The sequence below is a fragment of the Sander lucioperca genome, chromosome 22 (assembly GCF_008315115.2).
Source record: "Sander lucioperca isolate FBNREF2018 chromosome 22, SLUC_FBN_1.2, whole genome shotgun sequence".
Taxonomy (NCBI): Eukaryota; Metazoa; Chordata; class Actinopteri; order Perciformes; family Percidae; genus Sander; species Sander lucioperca.
The window spans coordinates 27,849,264-27,870,452 of record NC_050194.1 but is presented as its reverse complement, the minus strand read 5'-3'; the positions used below and the strand labels follow the sequence as shown (position 1 = coordinate 27,870,452).

General features: G+C 40.5%; 1 protein-coding gene across 1 annotated transcript in view; it reads left to right on the top strand.

The window, feature by feature from the left end:
• The window catches only part of mtr (5-methyltetrahydrofolate-homocysteine methyltransferase), a 49,574-nt gene that overhangs the window by 6,138 nt on the left and 22,247 nt on the right, over nt 1–21,189 (top strand). Inside the window, exons 5-23 of the mRNA XM_031323857.2 lie at nt 46–138; nt 1,658–1,764; nt 3,349–3,408; nt 3,669–3,763; nt 4,375–4,475; nt 6,211–6,272; nt 6,410–6,477; nt 6,578–6,657; nt 9,132–9,244; nt 9,382–9,522; nt 10,706–10,891; nt 10,984–11,163; nt 14,503–14,619; nt 15,677–15,817; nt 15,916–16,005; nt 17,255–17,407; nt 18,399–18,506; nt 20,428–20,528; nt 21,107–21,174. Coding sequence (XP_031179717.1) covers nt 46–138; nt 1,658–1,764; nt 3,349–3,408; nt 3,669–3,763; nt 4,375–4,475; nt 6,211–6,272; nt 6,410–6,477; nt 6,578–6,657; nt 9,132–9,244; nt 9,382–9,522; nt 10,706–10,891; nt 10,984–11,163; nt 14,503–14,619; nt 15,677–15,817; nt 15,916–16,005; nt 17,255–17,407; nt 18,399–18,506; nt 20,428–20,528; nt 21,107–21,174 — 2,064 coding nt within the window. The remainder of the gene's footprint in view (nt 1–45; nt 139–1,657; nt 1,765–3,348; nt 3,409–3,668; nt 3,764–4,374; nt 4,476–6,210; nt 6,273–6,409; nt 6,478–6,577; nt 6,658–9,131; nt 9,245–9,381; nt 9,523–10,705; nt 10,892–10,983; nt 11,164–14,502; nt 14,620–15,676; nt 15,818–15,915; nt 16,006–17,254; nt 17,408–18,398; nt 18,507–20,427; nt 20,529–21,106; nt 21,175–21,189) is intronic.

Here is a 21,189-nt window from a genome sequence, read left to right as displayed (position 1 = left end):
TTCCTTACTTGTGTAACATCAACTGTAATCTGTGTGTGTTATCAGGCTGTAAACGTTATGTGGCCGGGGCAGTGGGTCCGACCAATAAGACCCTGTCTGTATCCCCGTCTGTGGAGAGACCTGACTTCAGGAACATCAGTAAGATGAATTTACTTTTTTTTTTTTTGTCTCTGTGCATGTTTGGACACTGTACAGTAACGGAATGATTCAGAGGCTAAGAGTTGGACGAGGGCCTGGGAACATGAAGTGATTAAAGGAAAGGGAGAGAAACACAAATGACACAATATTAAAGGACTTTATTATAAGGTGTAACATTTCACTTTGACCCACCAAGTGACCACAGCAGTTCAGTTTGTATTGTTCATGCTGGCTCACTGTCACACTGCCATGGCTTAAGGCTCTTATATACTAGTTGCAGCCCAGCTGGCGCGTGCAAATGTGACGTCATGAGATCGCTGTGACTATTTATACCCGCGCTGGTGGTCGCGACACTAGTTGCAGTCTTCTCCTGAACAGAGGTGGCGCTAATGAGCAAAGGCTACAGACGTTGCTCTTTCTACGGACTAGAGGAAGGAGAAAAAGGTAAACAATGGCAGAACTGGCTGCAGCATTGACTGACGTCAATGCTTCGATTTGATTCAATGACCTACTTTGTCAGATCAAGCCTTTCATTCACCATAAAAGAACTCCTCTTGACCCAGTAAGTTTACAAGAGAGACTCGCAGTCACTCTGAGAGTCCTGGCATCTGGTTGTCGGCGAACTTGTTCAGGCCTCCCGTTTCCGCTTTGTCGCGTGCCGCTGAAAAAAAAAAAAAGAGCCGTGCGCGACCTCTGCTCGCCGGCAGGATATTACTTAATTTTGACGTCACGATGGCGCGCGCCAGCTGGGCTAGTATATAAGAGCCTTACGTGCAGTATTTCTCAAATGGTGGTCCGTGTCCCCCTAGGGGTACTTTGGAGGACTGCAGGCTGTACGTGCGTACCAGACCATTGTACCTCTTTATAGAGACCTTTTTCCTACCAAAAATGAGATGTTTTTGTCACCTTCTTTGGACCTATTCTTGCTTCTTTCCTTCCTCTTTTCTACTGTCACTTTTTTCAAAGTTTGTTGCTTTTTTAAAATTATTTGTCACCTTTGCCGATCTAGTGTTAGCTTCCTTCTTTCTACTGTTTTTTTCACAGTTTTTGTTGCTTTTTGAAGGTTTTGGTACTATTTTCGACCTGTTCTTGCCTTACCTCCTTCCTTCTTTCTACCATCTTTTCTCAAGGTTTTGTCGGTTTTTTGTTTTGTTTTTTCTTTAAGTTTTTGTCGCCTTTTTACATTAGCCTTTAAATGTTTTTCAGTTACAAGGCAGTTGTTTAGTAAGTCTAGACTTTTTATTTGTACCAAAAATGATTCACGCTGGTCAGAAGGGTACTTGGCTTAAAAAAACAATTCAGAGGGGGCACATTATTGAAAAAAGTAGGAGAACCACTGGCTTAGTGGGACACTTGAATTGAACTGAGCCATTGTTGATGTTATTTGTAACACCTGTACTTTAACTACTACGACAAGTCAAAATGTCACACCAACATGCGAATGAGTATCGTAGCAATGTAATGCACAGTTTCTAATTACGTTGAGTGAAATGTGTTTGTGTGTATGTGCTTTCCCCAGCATTTGATGAGCTTGTAGAATCCTACACAGAGCAGGTCAGAGGTTTATTAGACGGAGGAGCAGACCTCCTTCTGGTTGAAACCATCTTTGATACTGCCAACGCTAAGGTATCTCTCATCTCATTGGTTTAAACATGTCAGCTAAATAACTTGACTTATTTTGTACGATGAATTCTGTCCTGCAAAGGCACTCTAGCAGTTACTAGAGGAAAGCTGCAGTTGATAGGAAGTTTCCAGGTTGACTGGGTATATACTGTAACAGATGGATAATCATTTTAGGTCTTAATGTATGTATTTTTAGACTTAAGACCACAAAATCATTGGCATAGACCTTTGGAAAAACTCCATTGTTTAATCCATTAAATATGTAATTTAAAAGTAATGTAACCACGCTCAAGACAAAAGCTGAGATGGCAGTAACTGGTTCTTCTTAGTAGGGATCGACCCATACTGGTTTTTCAAGGCCGATACCGATTATTAGTAGTTAATATAACCGATATTTGGAACCAATATGCATTTACAGTGAAAATGAAAATCTTTAAGTCAAAATTAAGATTTTGGAATGTTACAAACTCAACACAAAACGTTGTTTAAATGCTTTAAGCAATTATTTAATAAATGATAAACTTTCAACATAATGCACAGTAAAAGATAGTCAGATAGTGTTGTGGGGGGGGGGGGACATTAAGTCAGACTCAGTGGTGAGTGAAACCAAAGCAGAGGGACAGACACAGAGCTGTAGCCGAGTCAAAGTAGAACACTTTTTAATACATTAACTTTATCAGTTATCAGGTAAATAAAACGGCGATACAGATAATCTGCAAACTGCCAAAAAAACACCCCGATAATCAGCCAGGACCGATAATCGGTCTATTCCTACTTTTAGCAGGTTTTTATCCTGCTGATTTAGAGATAACAGACTAAATTACCAAAATAGTAGTTAATCAAAACTCATATATTTAAATTACAGAAAACCGCTTGGCAGGAAAAGTAAGTGAATTTGGCTTTAGTCAAGGTTAGCCGTGGTTAGCTCACCAGCTAGCTTCCTCTGGATGTGGCTCTCCTGCTCCAGCTGTGTAGTTTACCCTTGGTGTGGTTGTTAGCTGGGTTTGGTTGTAGCCCTTTTTTCTTTGTAGTAATACATTTCTATGGCTTATAAAATGCATATAGCAAAATAAATGCCATCAGGTCAGATTCTGGCTTAAACTAAGTTTTGACTAAATATGTACTTGGTGCGTTTTGGCTTTGCATGGCAGAATTGTCCAAGAACATTGTTTGTTTTTTATTATAATAACGGCAGGATGTTACAAACATTCAGGGGGTTCAGTACCTTGTGGCACTGAAAAAAAATCTGTTGTGTACTTATACTCTGTTAGACAAGACATGTTTTAGGCATTTACTAAATGTCTTTATTCATTGATACTCATTTATATACATATATACAGTACATGTGTATAATGTATGTAAGTATAAGTATTCCTTGTGGACTGATTTACACAGATGGTTACACCTTTGATGGGAACTCTGTTTGAAGTAGCCTGTGCCATACATTTTTAATGGACACCTGCCAGCCAATTAGGACAAGAGAATTTTCTGTGGGCATTATAAATCGAACTTAAAGTGTCTGTTGTGTAACCTGATGTTGTGTGTAAGGGGATTGATATCTCTACCTATGTATGTTTCCCTCTACAGGCTGCCTTGTTTGCCATCGACCTGCTGTTTGAAAAGAGCTACGAAAGGAAACCTATATTTGTACGTCTGTGGTATTTTATTTATAATCTCTTTGCATATGCAGTTAATATAAAATGCTGTATGTGTGTAAGTGATGTTATATTATATTCAAACTATATTTTCCTCCGTTTCAATTTATCAATATGTGGCTTTTAAAATATCTATACATTGAGTTTCTGGCCAATTTCAGTTAAAGAAAAAAGAATGATGGATGTATTTTGTGGGGATTAGTTGACTTCTTTAAATGCTCCTCTTGCCATCTTGTCCCATTCAACGTATAGATCTCAGGGACCATAGTTGACCGGAGTGGACGTACTCTGTCTGGTCAGACAGGAGAAGCCTTTGTACTGAGTGTATCTCACATGAACCCTCTGTGGTGAGTTACTGTACATCACACATAACTACACTTACAATATACAAAATGGTGTCAAACTGTTCTGTTGAGTTCTGACAATATCTTAACTCCTTTACACTATTCCCTCTCTGAAGTGTATTATAGTGCGTTCCTTTTTTACTCGGAGGTAAGAATCTCCTCAGATCTCTGCAGGGTAAATCCAGACAGCTAGCTAGACTATCTGTCCAATCTGAGTTTTCTGTTGCACGACTAAAACTACTTTTGAACGTACACATGTTCCACCAAAACAAGTTCCTTCCCGAGGCTATTTTGTAGAGGCAGCGGGGCTCCGTCCGGAGCTTAGCACCGCCCATGACGATTGTGATCGGTTTAAAGAAATGCCAATAAACCAGAGCACGTTTTTCTCCCATCCCGGAATGCTTTGTGAACTAGCCAGATCTGGCAATGCGAGACTAGGCTAGAGCTAACCCCACAATGAAAAATCCGACTTGTAAATGGAACGCATTCAACTCGGGTGTGATGTCATTCCCCGCTCCGGGGTCCGAGTTCCGATGCAACTGGAACGCACTGTTAGCCTGAACTCAAGTCTGAACTCCAGTTTCTCACTGGTTTTGTCCCTCTCTATGTTGCAGCATTGGTCTGAACTGTGCCTTGGGGGCGACAGAGATGAGGCCGTTCATTGAGGCCATAGGAAAAAGCACCACAGCTTTCATTATCTGTTATCCCAATGCAGGTAACCCTCACTCAGTCTAAACAACTACATATCTTCAACACAGTGCAGGCCTGGAATTCGTGGTCAAAATTTACAATACAGAGTTAAGGCTTAAATCCAAATGTTGTACCCAAATATACACTTGTAAAGGTTTGGGCTCCCCTTCTTAAAGTGCCCATATTATGAAAAAATCACTTTTTTCTGGGATTTGGGGTGTTATGTTGTGTCTCTGGTGCTTCCACACACATACAAACTTTGAAAAAAATCCATCCATGCTGTTTAGAGTGAGATACGGTTTCTGAATGTGTCCTGCCTTCAGTCTCTGGGTGAGCTGTTCAAAATCGGCACGGCTTGTGACGTCACAAGCCGAAACGAGCAGGCTAACTGCAACCATTAGCTCGTAGCATTAGCGTTAGCATGCTAACGCTAATGCTAACGCTAGCATGCTAACGCTAGCATGCTACCTCGTTCTCAATAGCAAAGCACTGCTACAACACACACAAGTTCACCATAATCTTCAAAAGAACTACTTACATGTGCGCCCTCATTTAGAAGTCTCCCAGCTAATCCTGCCTTGTAACTGACCGAAGTTGTAGAAACAGCCTTTCTTTTACTGTCTATGGAGCTAGCTAGCTGACATGATCTACATCTGAGCTACTGGGCATGTGCGAGTGCAATCAAAGATAGTACAGAAGAAGAAGAAGAAAAGAGGTCTCACTCTGTAGCTAAAACAGAGACCAGCTGAAAAGAGGATCTGCAGCAGTGAGAGAGAGCGGTGCAGTACAACAAAAATATGGTGTTTTTTGAAAATTAAACCATGTAAACCTATTCTGGTACAACCTTAAAATACAATTATGAACCTGAAAATGAGCATAATATGGCTGCTTTAAAGAGTTTATTAGAATGACTAATTCCAGCAGGTCAACAGAATGTATGGAGTCTTGATAGTGCCAGCCCCCATACCTTAACTTTTCAGACTTTAGTTATTGTCATGTTTTGAAAAGGCCATTCAAAATTTTAATTACATGGTAATTAAAATGATGCTTTTTTGTTATTGATTAAATGATACAAATATTTGTGAATAACAACATTTACATTTTTTAACAATATACAAAACATACAACTCACAACATAAACACATCCGATAAAATGATAATAAAATTTGCCTTAGATTTAATATATTGGCGGGAATCGTGTCAGAGCTTAACAGCTGACCAATCAGAGCTCCAGTTGCTGTGGGTTGGATGAAAACATAGCGCGTACTTTCTGTCTCCCCCATGAGGAATTCTTTTTTTTTTTTTTTTTTTTAGATACTTTTTTGGGTATTTTCAGCCTTTATTTTGATAGGACAGCAGAAGAGAGGGGGGAATGACATGCAACAAAGGGCCGCAGGTCGGAGTCGAACTCGACTCCGAGTTCAAACTTATAAATAAAAATGAATATGGTACTTGCAACAATTGGCATCCCTTTCAGACATTTACATGTTGTGGGACAGAATATTAGAAACAGCAATCCAACGATACACCACCACCAACACATACTACAGTCACACAGTTCACACAGACTGGATTTATTGCAGGTAAGGTTAGTTTTGGATTAGTGCATGATGTTAACACACTATAAATGATTCTGCTGTTCTTTTAAGCAGCTGGCGCACACGCTGACCTGTGGCCTTGTTTATGTTGCATCATGTGTCAGGCCACCCAGGATGATGTAATGATTACATGAGCTCTGTTTCTTATCTTCTTTCTGTTAGGTCTTCCCAACACATTCGGAGGGTATGATGAAACCCCAGAAGTAACAGCCTTCAATTTAAAGGTTCTACTCTATTCCAATTATTCATAAATAAAAGTTCAATTCAAAATGAAAAATAGAAAAATGTGTGCCAAGTAAGTCAAGCTGATCCTGGCTGCCTCATTGCTGCAGCTAATATTTAGTTGTATCTTCGTCTGCAGGAGTTTGCTATGGATGGACTAGTGAATATTGTGGGAGGCTGTTGCGGCACCACTCCAGGACACATCAGGTCACTGGCCTTTTTTTCTGACAAGTAAATGTCTGTCTTAAATTTCAGGCAATTTTGAAAATTTTTAAATATTGTCCCCCCTCATCTCCTACTCATACAGGGCCATATCTGAAGCAGTCAAACACTGTCAGCCCAGAGTTCCTGCTGCTGATATTTATCAAGATTACATGCTGCTGTCAGGTATCTAAACCTCCCGTTATCATCTGTGAGGTCTGCTGTGAAATAACTGATGAATATACTCTGTTACATTCATGTTTACAATGTGCATTATATTTATCACTTAATTATCTTTATAGTTTCTAGATTTTAGAGTCCAATTTCTTCAGCGTCTTTATTTTCTATGTCTATATATATATATATATATATATATATATATATATATATATATATATATATATATATATATATATATATATATACACGAGGAAGCAAAGCATATGATATGTAAAGAAGGAAACTCATGCTGTATAAAAAAAAACACGTGAGAAAAAGCGTGGCAGATAATAGCAGACTGACTGAATGATAGATCTAAAAATATACATTTATGAACTACTGCTCTTAACTGAAACCATTCAATGAGTCACTTGCAAAAACGAACAGTTGTACACTTTGCATTAAAAGCGAGCAGTGGAAGTTAATATGACTTAGGAAATTTATATTTTAGCCCATGAGAGAGAGAGAGGGAGAAACCGAGTGAAAGAGATATTTATAATTGATTTAGAAAATTGATCTTCATGGTAAATTGAGTAGCTGAGGAACATTATCTTCTGCTTACTTTTAAGGCAAAGAGTACAACGGTTAATGTGTGCAACATATTAGTAGCCTACTCCTTGAATGGTATGATTACGATAGTTTCACTTCAGAGCAGTGGTCAGTTAATGTATATTTTTAGGCTATTTACGCATTCAGTCGGTCCGTGGTCGTCTGCCTCGCCTTCTCTCGCCGTTTCATTACAGCGGCCGTGTTTCTTTTTTACAAATAATGTGTTTCACGTTATCATACTTCCACAAGAAGCTGCTGCTCACTCTGTATAAAGTACGAACAATGTGTATTCTCCATTTTAGCATCAGTAAATCTGTTATCAACCTTGCGGTCTGTTAAGGAAAGCCGTGAATGCTCATCTATTTGAATTACTCATTTACTCATTCACTCACTCATTCACTGTGCAATTTAATTTATAATCTACTCATATACATAACTGGACATTCTAACTGCTCTTAACTGCTAATTTATGCTAAATGTCATTTATTCACTGTATAATAACACAATACCATACACAGTCCTATATATTTATCTTTGTTTATCTATAGTTTTTGTTTTACTGTTTGTTTATTTATTTACTTTTTGTTTACTTCCTATTTTTAGCTAAAAGTTTATTGTTATTCTTATACTGTATTTTCTATACTGTATTTTTATACCTCTTTATTTTCTATACAAGTGTTTGTAAGCTGAAATATGCTGCTGGAAATCCAATTTCCTTGCGGGTGTCATCCCAAAAGGATCAATAAAGAGAAGTCTAAGTCTAGTCTACTTCAGCCTGGCTCCGCCTGGTCCTCCTCCTCAGCCTGGCTCCACCTAGTCCTCCTCCTCAGCCTGGCTCCACCTAGTCCTCCTCCTCAGCCTGGCTTGGCCTTCGTGAAACGCACCAAGCCAGGCTGCACAGATGAGACTAGGTCAAGTCTCACTTTATCGGTTATCCTGGATTTATAAATTCTGCTTTTGTGAAACAGCCCCCAGGCCCTTTTATTAGAAGGATTGATGCAAACTTCACACTTAACCCAACCTCCATGTTTACCTGTTCCGTGATTAATTTAATATAGTATAATGTAGTTGGACAAAAACTCAACTCAAGGTACACTTACTAGTTTCCTAGGTCAGCAATGAACTTTCAGCAGCTGTCATGTCACACACACCACTCTGCTTCACTTCTCTTTCCTTCATTGTTAAGACTTAACACTTCCTGTTCTCTTTCATATTAAAAGCCTTCTCTTTCCTGCTAGGTTTTTAAACCTAGAGATTCATTGATGCTAGCTTATCAGTGACTAAAAAAATATTGGAAATAATTAGTGATTACAGTCATAGTAACCATAGTTCAGGAAATTCCACTCTCTTCAATGTTGTTGTTTTTTTCCAGTGTTCATTAACATCCTTTATTTGTGCGTGCACATCACACCCCCCGACTTTGATTTGAATAGAGCCTTTCATTTGAGAATTTCCAGTACTGCTGGCTGTGGCTCAGGAGGTAGAGCGGTCGTCTACCAATCAGAAGGTCGGCGGTTTGATACCTGGCTTCCCTGGTCTAAATGATACTGAACTGAACACTGAATACTGAACCCCAAATACGGCACCATCGGCTATATAAATGCATTCACAACTCTTCAAAAGTTCGGCAAACTTACCTCAAAACATGTTTCCAGCATATATACCAATTAAAGTTAAATTGCCCAGGGATTATAACACTGTAACGTTTTTTTCTTTTTGTAAAAGCACTTTCGATTTGTTATTGTTATAATTCTTGTTGTTAATTTCATACTTACTCCTTTTTTGTGAGGCTTGTTGTTCTCTGTATTTTCCTTTCTGTATTGAAAAATTCCAATAAAAACAATTTAAAAACAGGATGGTAAATGTGATATAAATGTCTTTGTAATTTCCAGGTTTAGAGCCGTTCAGGATCGGCCCTTACACCAACTTTGTTAACATTGGCGAGCGCTGCAACGTGGCTGGGTCACGCAAGTTTGCCAAGCTGATCATGGCAGGAAACTATGAGGTGAGACAGATTTGTTATTATTTCTGATATTATTTAATTTGTCATTTTCAGAAATGTCAGTCAAATCATGAGCATAGATTCTAGAAATTCTAGCTTGATTCTGTTGATTTACTTTGTGCTTGTCTGTTGTTGTCCAGGAGGCTCTAAGCATTGCTAAGGCCCAGGTGGAGATGGGAGCCCAGGTCCTGGATATAAACATGGATGAGGGGATGCTTGAGGGGCCAACAGCTATGACTCGATTTTGTAACTTAATTTCTTCGGAGCCAGACATCGCACGGGTAGGAGATTTAAAGGCAGAGGAAATGAACACATACAATTTCTTAATAAGAATGTTTTCCCATGTTACTATATTGGGTATATTGCAAATAAATATATTACAAAAATGAATGTCCAGTCTCTCACATTGCAGACTGAAGTATTTCTGCAACTATTGGATGGATTGTCAAAGTTCACCACACACAGTCATGTCCCATTCAGGCAGTGATAACTTTTCCTCTAGTGCCATCATCACATTAAAATTTATATTTATATATATTTAAATAATTTGGTTTCTGACCAAATGCCTGCAAACCAATGACATGTTTCAGCCTCAGCTGTAGGGCTGCACGATATGAGGAAAATATGCGATAATGTTGTTGAATATCGCGATAACGATAAATAAACAGATATTAAAGTGTACTCTGTTCTGCATTTCTGTTACTTTCAGTATTCTGCTAAAATACCAATTGCTTGTTGAATTTAAAACAAATGAAAGGGAATCATTTCCAACATTCTTTTACTGAACAAATTGAACATTGAATCGAATATAAATTTCGCAAATTTTTATCTGTCCGTTTTTCATACTGCAATTATGCGACACTTAAAGCAGGATTTGGCAGATTTGCTGCCTTTGAGACGCAGCAATTCCCCCAGAAGCAGACACTTTTCATTTTGAGGTTGTGAAACAGGTTGCTGTGACTCGGCTGTGTGGTAGCCTGCTTTTAAAAAAACATAATCATTGTTTTGTTTGATTTGCTAAACTCTGTGATGGCTAAGAAACTTTTTGCTGACTTTTTTAGGGCTTTGTGTCGACCAAACTGTAAGTGAGAAGACTATATGAGACATGCAGTAATACAGCCAAAGATATTTGACTTTTCCGATGAAATAATAACCTCTACATGTCTGGCCCTTGATGTGATTCTCATTTCCAGTGTGGCCCTTAGTGAAGCTGAGTTTGACACCCCTGCATTAGGGGCTTGTGTGTGGGGCTAGCCAGTGATTATGAACTTGTTTCAGTTTCCAACGTTGTCATTTCTTGGGGCTTTTATAGCATTAACCATCGCCTTCAGTGATGCGTGTTCCTTTTATTTTCCCTCATGTTTTCTCCTGAAAATGTCTAATTTTGCGTATGAACCTTTTAATAACCAACCTATAAATGAATCTGCTCAGTAAATCAGAAAAAGGCATCCTTCTCCTCCCCAGGTTCCACTGTGTATCGACTCCTCGAACTTCTCAGTGATTGAGGCTGGGTTGAAATGCTGTCAGGGGAAGTGTATAGTCAACAGTATCAGCCTGAAAGAAGGAGAGGAGGAGTTCCTGCACAGGGCTGCCACTGTGAAGCGCTACGGAGCTGCTGTGGTGGTCATGGCCTTTGATGAGGAGGGACAGGTGAGGCGGCAAACACACACACACACACACACCTTCACACAAAAACACACAATCCAATGTGCATATGACAACAAGTCTGCTGTGCTCTCAAGGCGACAGATACAGACCGTAAAGTGGAGATCTGCACTCGGGCCTACAAGCTGCTTGTCGACAAAGTGGGATTTGACCCCAACGACATCATCTTTGACCCCAACATCCTCACCATCGGTACAGGCATGGAGGAACACAACGACTACGCCATCTACTTCATCAGAGCCACCAAACTCATCAAGGTAATGCACCTGTCAGTCCGAGGAAGAATGAACGCAAAGTCAACCAATCCTTACGCCACTGTTAAGCTTGATTTATGGTTCAGCGGAGGCTCCACACAGAGCTTTCTCCGTAGCCTACGTAAGCGGCCTGAAGTTTATACTTGTGCGTTGGTGTGTGCGTCGATCTCTTTAAGAGAATAGCAGGGCCGGCTTTTACCTGTGTGTGGGGAGTGTGGTAGAGCGAGTGAGAGAGTGACGGTGATTAGGTTTGGAGCGAAGAGTGACTTAATAGAGACATAGTGATAGAAACAGTGTCTCCTCTGTTCTTTCTGACCACGTTTGGAAATCAGGAGCAGGAGAAGTTAACCCTCTCCTTGATTTCATGTTGTTTATGGAGAAGGAGAACCAGGAAATGAGTCGGGGGGAAATGCAAAGCTACCAAGCCACGGCCGAGCAACATGCGTTGTGTGGTTGGGGGAGGGGGGAACTACGCACGACAGTAAGCATGATCGGTCCGCGTACAGTACAGGCAAAGACTTTGTGTTAGGGACTGTTCGTTACTTATTTAAGGGGCTACCAGAGGAGTTTGGGGATCTTTTATTCAAAATAGACTTCCTTGCTCCCTTCGCCAGCAATACATTTTTCTATGACCCTCCAAAATGATTGGGAAAACGGGCATGACCCTCCCCAACAATGTATTGATGCCTTCTCTACTGGTTTGCGCTTGGCAAAGATGTACAGATAGCCACTGTTTATTTACAACCATGACATACATGACTTAACCTCTGCTTTCTCATCTTACACATCACACTCCTCTGTTATGGTACACATAACACATAAACTGTTTTGCTATGGACTCGTCACTAGGCTTCTTCAGTCAGGGCTCCAGACTAACTTTTTGCCTTGGTTGCACTGGTGGGCCTAACTTTTTTATTTAGGTGCACCAGCACAAAATTTAGATGCACCCACATTTTTCCTCGCGTCGCCATTAAGGCTGAATGGGGATACACGAAATATAGCAATGTATTTTTTTTACTAAGTGGGCTAAATGTTCAGTTTTAAGTCAAGCCACATTTCACAAGCTCTTTTATTAAAACAGATTGTGATTAAAATAAAATGCAAAGACAGGGTTTCCTTTACCAGTTTGAAAATATACAGCTGCAACACATTCAGAAAGTTATCTGAAATAAATAGCTTAGGATATATTAAAAAATATATATATCTCTGAGAAAGCTCCTTCACTTGTTTTCAACAACAATAACACACTGATTAAAAGAGAGAGAGGACGCCCGGATAGCTCAGTTGGTATATATATAGAGGTTTGACTCCGACCTGCGGCCCTCTCCTGCATGTCATTCCCCCCTCTCTCTCCCCTTTCATGTCTTCAGCTTTCCTATCAAAATAAAGTCCGAAATCTTAAAAAAAAAAAAAACAGAGGGAGAGGGAAGTGCGATGGACTGAAGCGTATGCTACTCACAGAGTGACAGCTGACTCATTATGAATGGGTCCAGCACGGGTCTTAGACGTCTTGTGTAGGCTATGAAATGTCTCGTCACTGCGCTGCATTTTTATGAACTATGATATTCTGGCCATGGGTCACATCTCTCGCCCAGGTCCAGCAGGCTCCATCTCACGCTATTACTCAACCAACTGAAGTTAGTTGCATTCAATAACTTATAATGTGTTTTTTGCCGTGGCGGCTGCAATAACAGAGAGTTACCAGCGGAAACACTGGTACCAATACAGGTTTCCCTCTCATACTTAACAATATACTGCTGTGTTAATAACAATTACAACTGTAGACAAATGTCAGCAGTTTGGACCGGCGGCGCTGTGGCAGACAGACACAGCGCTGCCGGTCCAAACTGCTGCAGGAGTGCCGTGTGTGAGTGAATGGGGGCGGGGCTGCGCGGAGAGATCCAAACACAGGCACGGCTTTACAGAAGGAATGGGTCATGTAACGCAACATTAAACCATATCAATATAAACGACATTGCTTCGTTCGTGGAGAGGCAGCGGATGCAAGGACGTTAGGTGCACCGGTGCGACCTAGGAAAAATCTTAGTCGCACCCTTACAAATTTTGGTCGCATGTGCGCATGTCAGTCATTGTATATTTTAGCATACCGGTATAGGTAAAGCTAGCGAAGCTGAACAGTATCCAAAACTCAAGAGATTAGCTCTCATATTGAAGTTTATGTTCTCCTTGTTCAACAGGTGTTTGGTAAATTGCTCTTCAACGCATTTAGAGAGGATTTGGGCCCCTATTTTTATTCTTAATTCTTATCACCTTGGTGTTGGTGATTTTCACTTTTGGGGCTGGCTTTTGGGGGGTGCCAACAATTCTTCTATGCAGGAAAAACCCTGCCGACTTACTAGCTGTTATTATTTGCCTTTACCCACTTAGTGATTGTATCCACAATATTGGTGATTATTTATCAAAACTGTCCTTGTGTAAATATTTTGTGAAAGCACCAATAGTCAACCCTACGATATTGCCGCAATATCGACATTGATGTATTTGTTCAAAAATATCGTGATATTTGATTTTCTCCATATCACTCAGCTCTAACCTCAATCTCCTTGCAAATGGCTAAAGCACTTTGTTTTCCTACAATTGGGCTTCTCTTTCTCCCCAATAATCCCTCTGTAATCTCACTGGTGATACCTGTAACTAACCATTGGCTTATGGAGGTTGTTTGGAGTTCTACACAGTCTGGGAGGGAGCAACCTCTATCTGACTGAATTCAATAATACCTTAATTCAGGGGGGGTGTGTGTCTTAAAGGAATAGTTTTCCGTGGGGTTGTATGATGTTCTTGTCAGTGTATTACTCCCATTTTCCACCGGGCTCGTCTGTGCTGCGTTCCGGCTGCGCCGCTGTTTTCCGCCACCCGCCATACCACACCGGGAGCGTCTCCGAAGCGGAGCGTCTTGCTGCCCAACTCGCAGATTTTATTGTCTCCAAAAGTACTTTAAAGAACAATCACGTGTTTATTAAGCTAGTATCTAACTTCCACTCCAGGCACTCCTGCAATGAAACTCCATGTCTTCTCCTTTCTGGCGTTGTCTTTTGGTAAATTGACTGGATAGTTTTGCTGTTTCGCTTCCTGCCCGGCTGTCCGAACGGCAAGCGGCTTGCGAGAAAATTGACCTGACGCGTATCTTCAGCGGAGCGGAGAGCCGCTTCACGCACGCTTCTGGGACGCGCCGTTGTGCAGCTGGTGGATTATCAAACATTGACTTGAATGGCAGCGATTGCTCGCGGGGCAAGGGGTGCACCTGGAACGCAGCACAGACGCAACCGGTAGAAATGAGAGGTTACACTGTGTGTGTGATTGTGTGTTTGTGTGTGTGTGTAGGAGACATTACCAGGAGCCAGGGTGAGTGGAGGTCTGTCCAACCTGTCCTTCTCCTTCAGAGGGATGGAGGCCATCAGAGAAGCTATGCATGGAGCATTTCTCTACCACGCTATCAAGGTAAACACTGACACACAACTATTCATCCGCAGACCTTACTTTCAATAGAGTTCAAGGTAGAATGTTTTACGGAAGAGTCTTCAAATGGATTTTTCTATGCTGTGAATACAAATAATATTACATTCACCTCTATTGTATCGGCGTAATGGCATAAGTCTAAGCTGCAGAATTCTCAAAATTGTGCAGAGAAAACCAAAACTATCTCCATGGCTACATACCTTACAAGGGTTAAGCATGAAAAGTTTTTCTGAATTGGGTAAACTGATCCTTGAATGAGGGTTTTTATAGCGGATTGGGCTCTAACTCAGGATGCTCCTCTCGCTACTCAACATAGAGACCTATTCAGAGAAGGAACTCATTTCAAGGGCACCTGGGTAGCTCAGTTGGTAGAGCGCACACCCATATATCTCGATGCAGTGGTCGCAGGTTCGACTCCGACCTGCAGCCCTTTACTGTATGTCATTGCCCCTCTCTCTCCTTTCATGTCTTTAGCTGTCCCTTTATAAATAAAGGCCTAAAATACCCAAAAAAATAATCTTAAAAAAAAGAAAATTCCCATTTCAATAACTAAGGAGTAAATCTCATCCGAGTCAGCGAGCCAATAAGAATGCAGCATGCTTCTACCAAGATCTAACAATGTTTGTGATTGGAACGTTACACGTCACAGAGACACGCAGGAAAAACTCTGTTACACACCGAGACGGGCGGACAAAAAGATTTGTGCCGTAATGTTGTAACTTCTTTTTATTTTATAAAATTGGTATCGGTGAAAGTACCGTTTAGGAAGCGGTATCGATACCGTTATCGAACATTTTTTAACGATATCCAGCCCTAGCTATAATGTCCCTAGGAAATATCAGTCCAGTGAGCAGAGCATTCACAGGCAGACTTTATTTGGTTAATCTATGTTGCTATTTTGGAATGTGGTACTTTGTTATAAAAAATGGTGTCTGGTAAGCCCGTTTGGGCTGGGCATTTTTTTGTATGCAAGACACAATAATAAAATTATTCATTCATTCATTCATGTAACCCCAATCTGTCCTCTGTCCTGTCTCAGGATGGTATGGATATGGGGATAGTGAATGCTGGGAACCTGCCGGTCTATGACGACATAGATAAAGAGCTACTGTTACTGTGTGAAAATCTCATCTGGAACAGAGACGCGGATGCTACTGAGAAACTACTGGCATACGCACAGGTACACACACACACACATACGTACATACAAAGAATACATCATGCTGATGTTGCTTTAGTTTGGTTAACAGATGTTGACTTCACTACTCTTGTTCACAGAACAATGTGAAAGGAGCGAAGAAGGTGGTTCAGACAGACGAATGGAGAGAAGGAAGCGTGGAGGAAAGGTTGGAGTACGCTCTCATTAAGGTAAAAGAGGCCAGTTGTCTGTCGCTTCTAACTGTCACTTCTAACTTCCTATGCACAAACTCTAAATGTCTTTTGTTAGTGTGGACAAATGAAGACTTGATGTGCTTGTAGCTGTTCTCTATACTCTGAATCACCTCATGCGTCACAAAATGACCCTAGGGGTTAATAACGTGTACCGAGTTGACTGTTCTCTGGGATCTGTTTTCATGCTAATCCAATGTGTGTCTAGCTTGAAACAAGTTAGCGCAAACCGGTGATAGCTTATAACGCTAGCCTTCGGGGCAGAGGGTAAATCGCTATTTCTACACCACTAACGAGGCTCAAAATAGCACCACACTTCCACGGTAGCATATTGAAAAGACTGAAAAAGTTTATAAAGACTGTACTGTTCACTATACAGGCAGGCACCATGTTGGGAAAACAGTCATGACCAGTCGAACCACGAACGCTGTGTAAACAGTAACCAGTAACATAGCTCAAGCATGGCGGTGTTTTCCCAAGATGATAAATTCACTTTTTATTTAAACATAATAAGAAAAAGCAAACCAAAACATTTTAACAGCCTCTAAAAAGTCTGAGTCTGCCCCTAATCATCAGTTGCATTCAACCGAGGTCTATCTCTGTTGTTCTCCAACATTCTTGTAAAAATGTAAAGTGCTGATTGTTTCATCGGCGTTCTTGGCGAGCAAATCTGCAACCACGTTCCTAACATGCTGGAGAAGCGCTGTTCTCACTCGGATTTTAAGTTTTTTTTGTCTGTGACACCTAAACCTGCTGAGACATGTTAGTCTGTGTACACCTCGGCTTCCTTAAAGCCTCATGCAACATTCTAGACTTGTTTCCAACCGATGAATAATTAGTTCAAAATGATTTGGTCTCTTAAAGGTGCATACTAGTTTAATGTGGTTTTCAGTCGGGTTTTGCAGCCAAAATCTTTTAAAGTGCAAAGCTCGAAAATGCTTCCAGAAAAAGAATGTAGAGTTTTTGTTTTTATTGTCGAATTGACTTTTTTTTTAACCCTATTTCACTTTTAAAGTAAACACTGACTGAGACCAGTTCTATGTATCTATTTATCTTTTAAGAAAATATAATATAGAAATCAAACATAATTTGCTCTATTTGTGTTGTGATTAACAACTTTTATTAATTAATTATTATATGAACTGTATGAAAAGAAAAAATTCTCAGGTAATGTTTTAATTTCTTCTCTTTTCTTCTGTAATGCCCCGTCCTGTGTTGTTGCTGTCAGGGAATAGAGAAGTATGTGGTGGAGGATGTGGAGGAGTGTCAGGCTCTGGTTGACCGCTACACTCGACCCCTTCACATCATCGAGGGCCCCCTGATGAACGGCATGAAGGTGGTGGGAGATCTCTTTGGTGCTGGGAAGATGTTCCTTCCCCAGGTAGGATAGTCTCATGTCAGCCGTGCTGGCTGTCACCGTGCACACTAACCAGGATTGTGATTCATTACTCAGTTACAGAAGTAGCGTTTTGTCATGCATAAACAGTAAATGTTTTCTAATAGCTCAGACATTAAAGGACTGAAAGAGCCTTTAATTAAGGGGACTACATATATAGATATATCTATCTTTATCGTCTCTATCATTTTGGTGAAGGTGCAGCTACTTTCTTCTGTTGCTCTGCTGTCTGCATGTCAGAGCTTCGCTGGGGGGCGGGGGGCGGGCCGACACGCACACACACAAACACTGGCACACACACCAGACGCCAGCCACCACATCACTTTTGTTTACTGATAGCTATCGTTTACCTCAGGCTAATTAATTAGCTACTAAGTGGCGATTTTTGGCAGCCAGCCTTCCAAAAGATAGAACAATGAAATGAAATGTTAACCGATCATCAACTGTTGACCGACAAGCAGGTAACGGAGTCTCAGTTCACCGTCTGGGAGGCTCTGACACATTTTCCACACTCTGTGTCCGCGGACAGCTGTAGGCTTGTACCAGTTAATGTTCTGTGCATTGTCGGACACATGCAGCCACTTTCCTGAAACCGCTTGCGAGACTGACAAGTCCACAGCGGTGTGTATGTCCGAGCCTGTCTCCACGCAAACAACCCCTGACTGTTTTTCCACCTATCCAGGAGTGTTTGCTCCTGTTGCCAGACTTTCCTCCTCAGCACTGTGGAGATAGATCTGGCAATGCGAGACTAGTCATTGTGTAACATTAAGCTGAAATCTATATAACATATAATCAATATTATGTTAATCAGCAGTAACGTGTAGCAAAGTTCAGGGGTGACATTGATTCCAAACAAATATATATTTCTTTTTGTGTATCTCTGTCTGTTTATATTGTATTCAACATTTCTATGCTCACTAATGTATTTCAGCTTTTGTATACGGTAATAAAACTTCAAGACCTTGTGTGTTTGTAGGTGATCAAGTCGGCTCGTGTTATGAAGAAAGCGGTGGGCCATCTGATTCCTTTCATGGAGAAGGAGAGGGAGGAGATGATGGCATTGTCCGGGTCAACTGAAGAAGTGGTCAGTCTCAACTAAATATGGGTGCATTTAGTTCTCTGATTTTGTATTCCCAAAAAGATAGGAATTCTTTTCACTGGAGACCTGCATGTGATGTCACAATACTAGTTCAACGTAGCGTAGCTCCATTAAATGAATGTTTGTAGCCTTAAATACAAGGAAGTCCCAAATAACTTACATGACCTGTTGATTTTGTTTACATTACATATCCAAAGTAAAGGCAGTGTTTCCTTTAGGAGTTTTTTAGCAGTGGGGGCAGGTCTGTCCAACAACCCGCCAAATGTTTTACATATGAAATGGATCTGACACTTCGCTGCAACACAAACAAATATATTTATTCACCTCTATACGCACACAATGAGGCATATTTTCAGTTGTGATTGAACTGTATTTTTGAGGAACTATAGGGCACTTAACATCTACAACAGGTCTACAAAATGAATTTTACAAGAAATGCTTCATAGGGAAACCAAAACCCAAATGACTACATCTATACACTATTTCCAATTTATATTATATTACACTGGCTCACTTACCGTTTTAATGTTTCCAGATGTTTGATATCAGGACGATGACCTGACAGAACTGACAAGTTGAATGTTACCGCGGTGATGTTTTTGGTGGAGCTGTTGGTTTAATAGTCGACAGGATAATTTAAAAGGCAACCACGACTACATTATGCATTTGTCCTATTTCTGATACCGTGGTGGCAGAAATTTTGCCATGGCGGGCCACCACTACAAAATCAACATAGAGGAAACTGGGGCAGGGCTGGGCTGTGGTGGCAAGGTTCCAGGTATGAATGTGTAACTGTGTGAATGTGACAAGTCGTCGTTGCAAATGGGAATTTGTTCTCAATCGGCTGACAGGAGTGTAAGTGACTTAAGTGAATTCCTACCGAGGGTTACATATTACCTAAAGGTCCAAATGTGTACATACCTATACAATGTAATAACAGAAACATAAAAACTAGCACTAAAGAAATGAGGATGGACATGTGTCTAAAATGCTGACCGTTTCAAAGTTAAAGCTAAAGGGAGGTCCAGATCATGTTGTTTGCTGCCCTCGATCAAAGTCCTTTCATTGGGTATCTGTCGATATACCGATAACGAGTCAATCCAATATTTCTTTTTATTTGATTTAAAAAAAAAAAAAATAATCACATTTCATCACATATGATTAAAGCAATTTTGATGAGCTTGACAGCTGCATTAAGAAAATATAACCTGCATCACAGCTTTTCTTTTAACAGTTTCCTATAATAAAGTATAGTCTTCTATTAGACTTCGTATCATATCTATAGAGAGGCGTCTCCATTTCCAGTATAAACAAAATTCTAAGATTCAAATGCAAACTTTCAGCCTCTGAAAGCAGGTACTGTGTACAGCTCAGATTGCATATTGTGTGAGATGCTGACAGAACATAATCTTTAGAATGTAAATTAGCCAAGCCTGGAAAATATTTGATTTAATAAATATATTTTGACCAGTAAGCTGCTACTGTATCTGGTTTAAAGTAAGACCTGCAGACCTGACTATTCTGACGTCTCTGTCTTGTCATGACTGAAACTTGCTGGCGGCTGTTATTTTCTGCAGGTTTTGTTTATTGGGGTGCAATGGGGACAGACTTGGTACAAACAAACCAAAGAAACGTGAATTGGTGTCTTGCCTTCCATACGATCGGTCACAAAATTCCTGGATTTGCCCCAATCCTTAAGATCCTTTATAAAGTGAGCTGAAGTAGTGACTGTGCCTAAAATCATATGGAGGAAGAAAGAGAAACAAAGAGAAGAGAACATAGCTAAAGTATAGAGAGAGAGAGAGAGAGAGAGAGAGAGAGAGAGAGAGAGAGAGAGAAAATTAACAGATTCTATTCTGTTCTCTGGTCCTTTAATTCCTCTGATGTATTCTCTTTTGGTTTGCAGAATCCCTTTCGGGCCACCATCCTTCTGGCTACAGTGAAGGGAGATGTCCATGATATTGGCAAGAACATCGTAGGTGTGGTGCTGGGTTGCAACAACTTCAGGTAAAACTGGTTTACAGTTCCATTTTTGATTCCCACTGAGCATTAGTTTATTTTTCTTCCACACATTCCGGCTATATTCACAGTGTGTCAATGACTATGGGTAAATAGCAGTTAACCCTCAGGGGCCTAAGCCATATTTTCCAATAATTGTGTCGCCTGGTTTCCTTGTGTAATAATGCTTGTATAACCTTAACCCTGTGATGCCATCTCCAAAACACATACAATATTATACAAATGCACAAATAAGAATCTACGCATTATTCTTTATTACGCTGTTATATCATTATTTCGGCTCTTTCGTTCCACTTTTAGTATGTGAATCAGCAAACTTACACAGTCAGGAAAGTGGCAGCATCTGCAACATTGTGCCGCCAAAAGTGCCAGTGGAAAAACCCCATAGTAGCATTAGCAGTGTCCTGGTGTACTATTCCCCCACACTTTTTAACATTAATCTTACATTCTGCCAATATACCGAAAAACTATCTACAATTATTATCCACAAAAAGAAAGAACAGAGAAATGAAAAGAGGAAAACGTGAGTGCTTACCATTGGATTTAGGATGTTTTGTGTCTTTCAGAGTGATCGACATGGGTGTGATGGTTCCCTGTGATCAGATCCTCAGAGAGGCTGTCAAACAGAAAGCAGGTACTGTGTACAGCT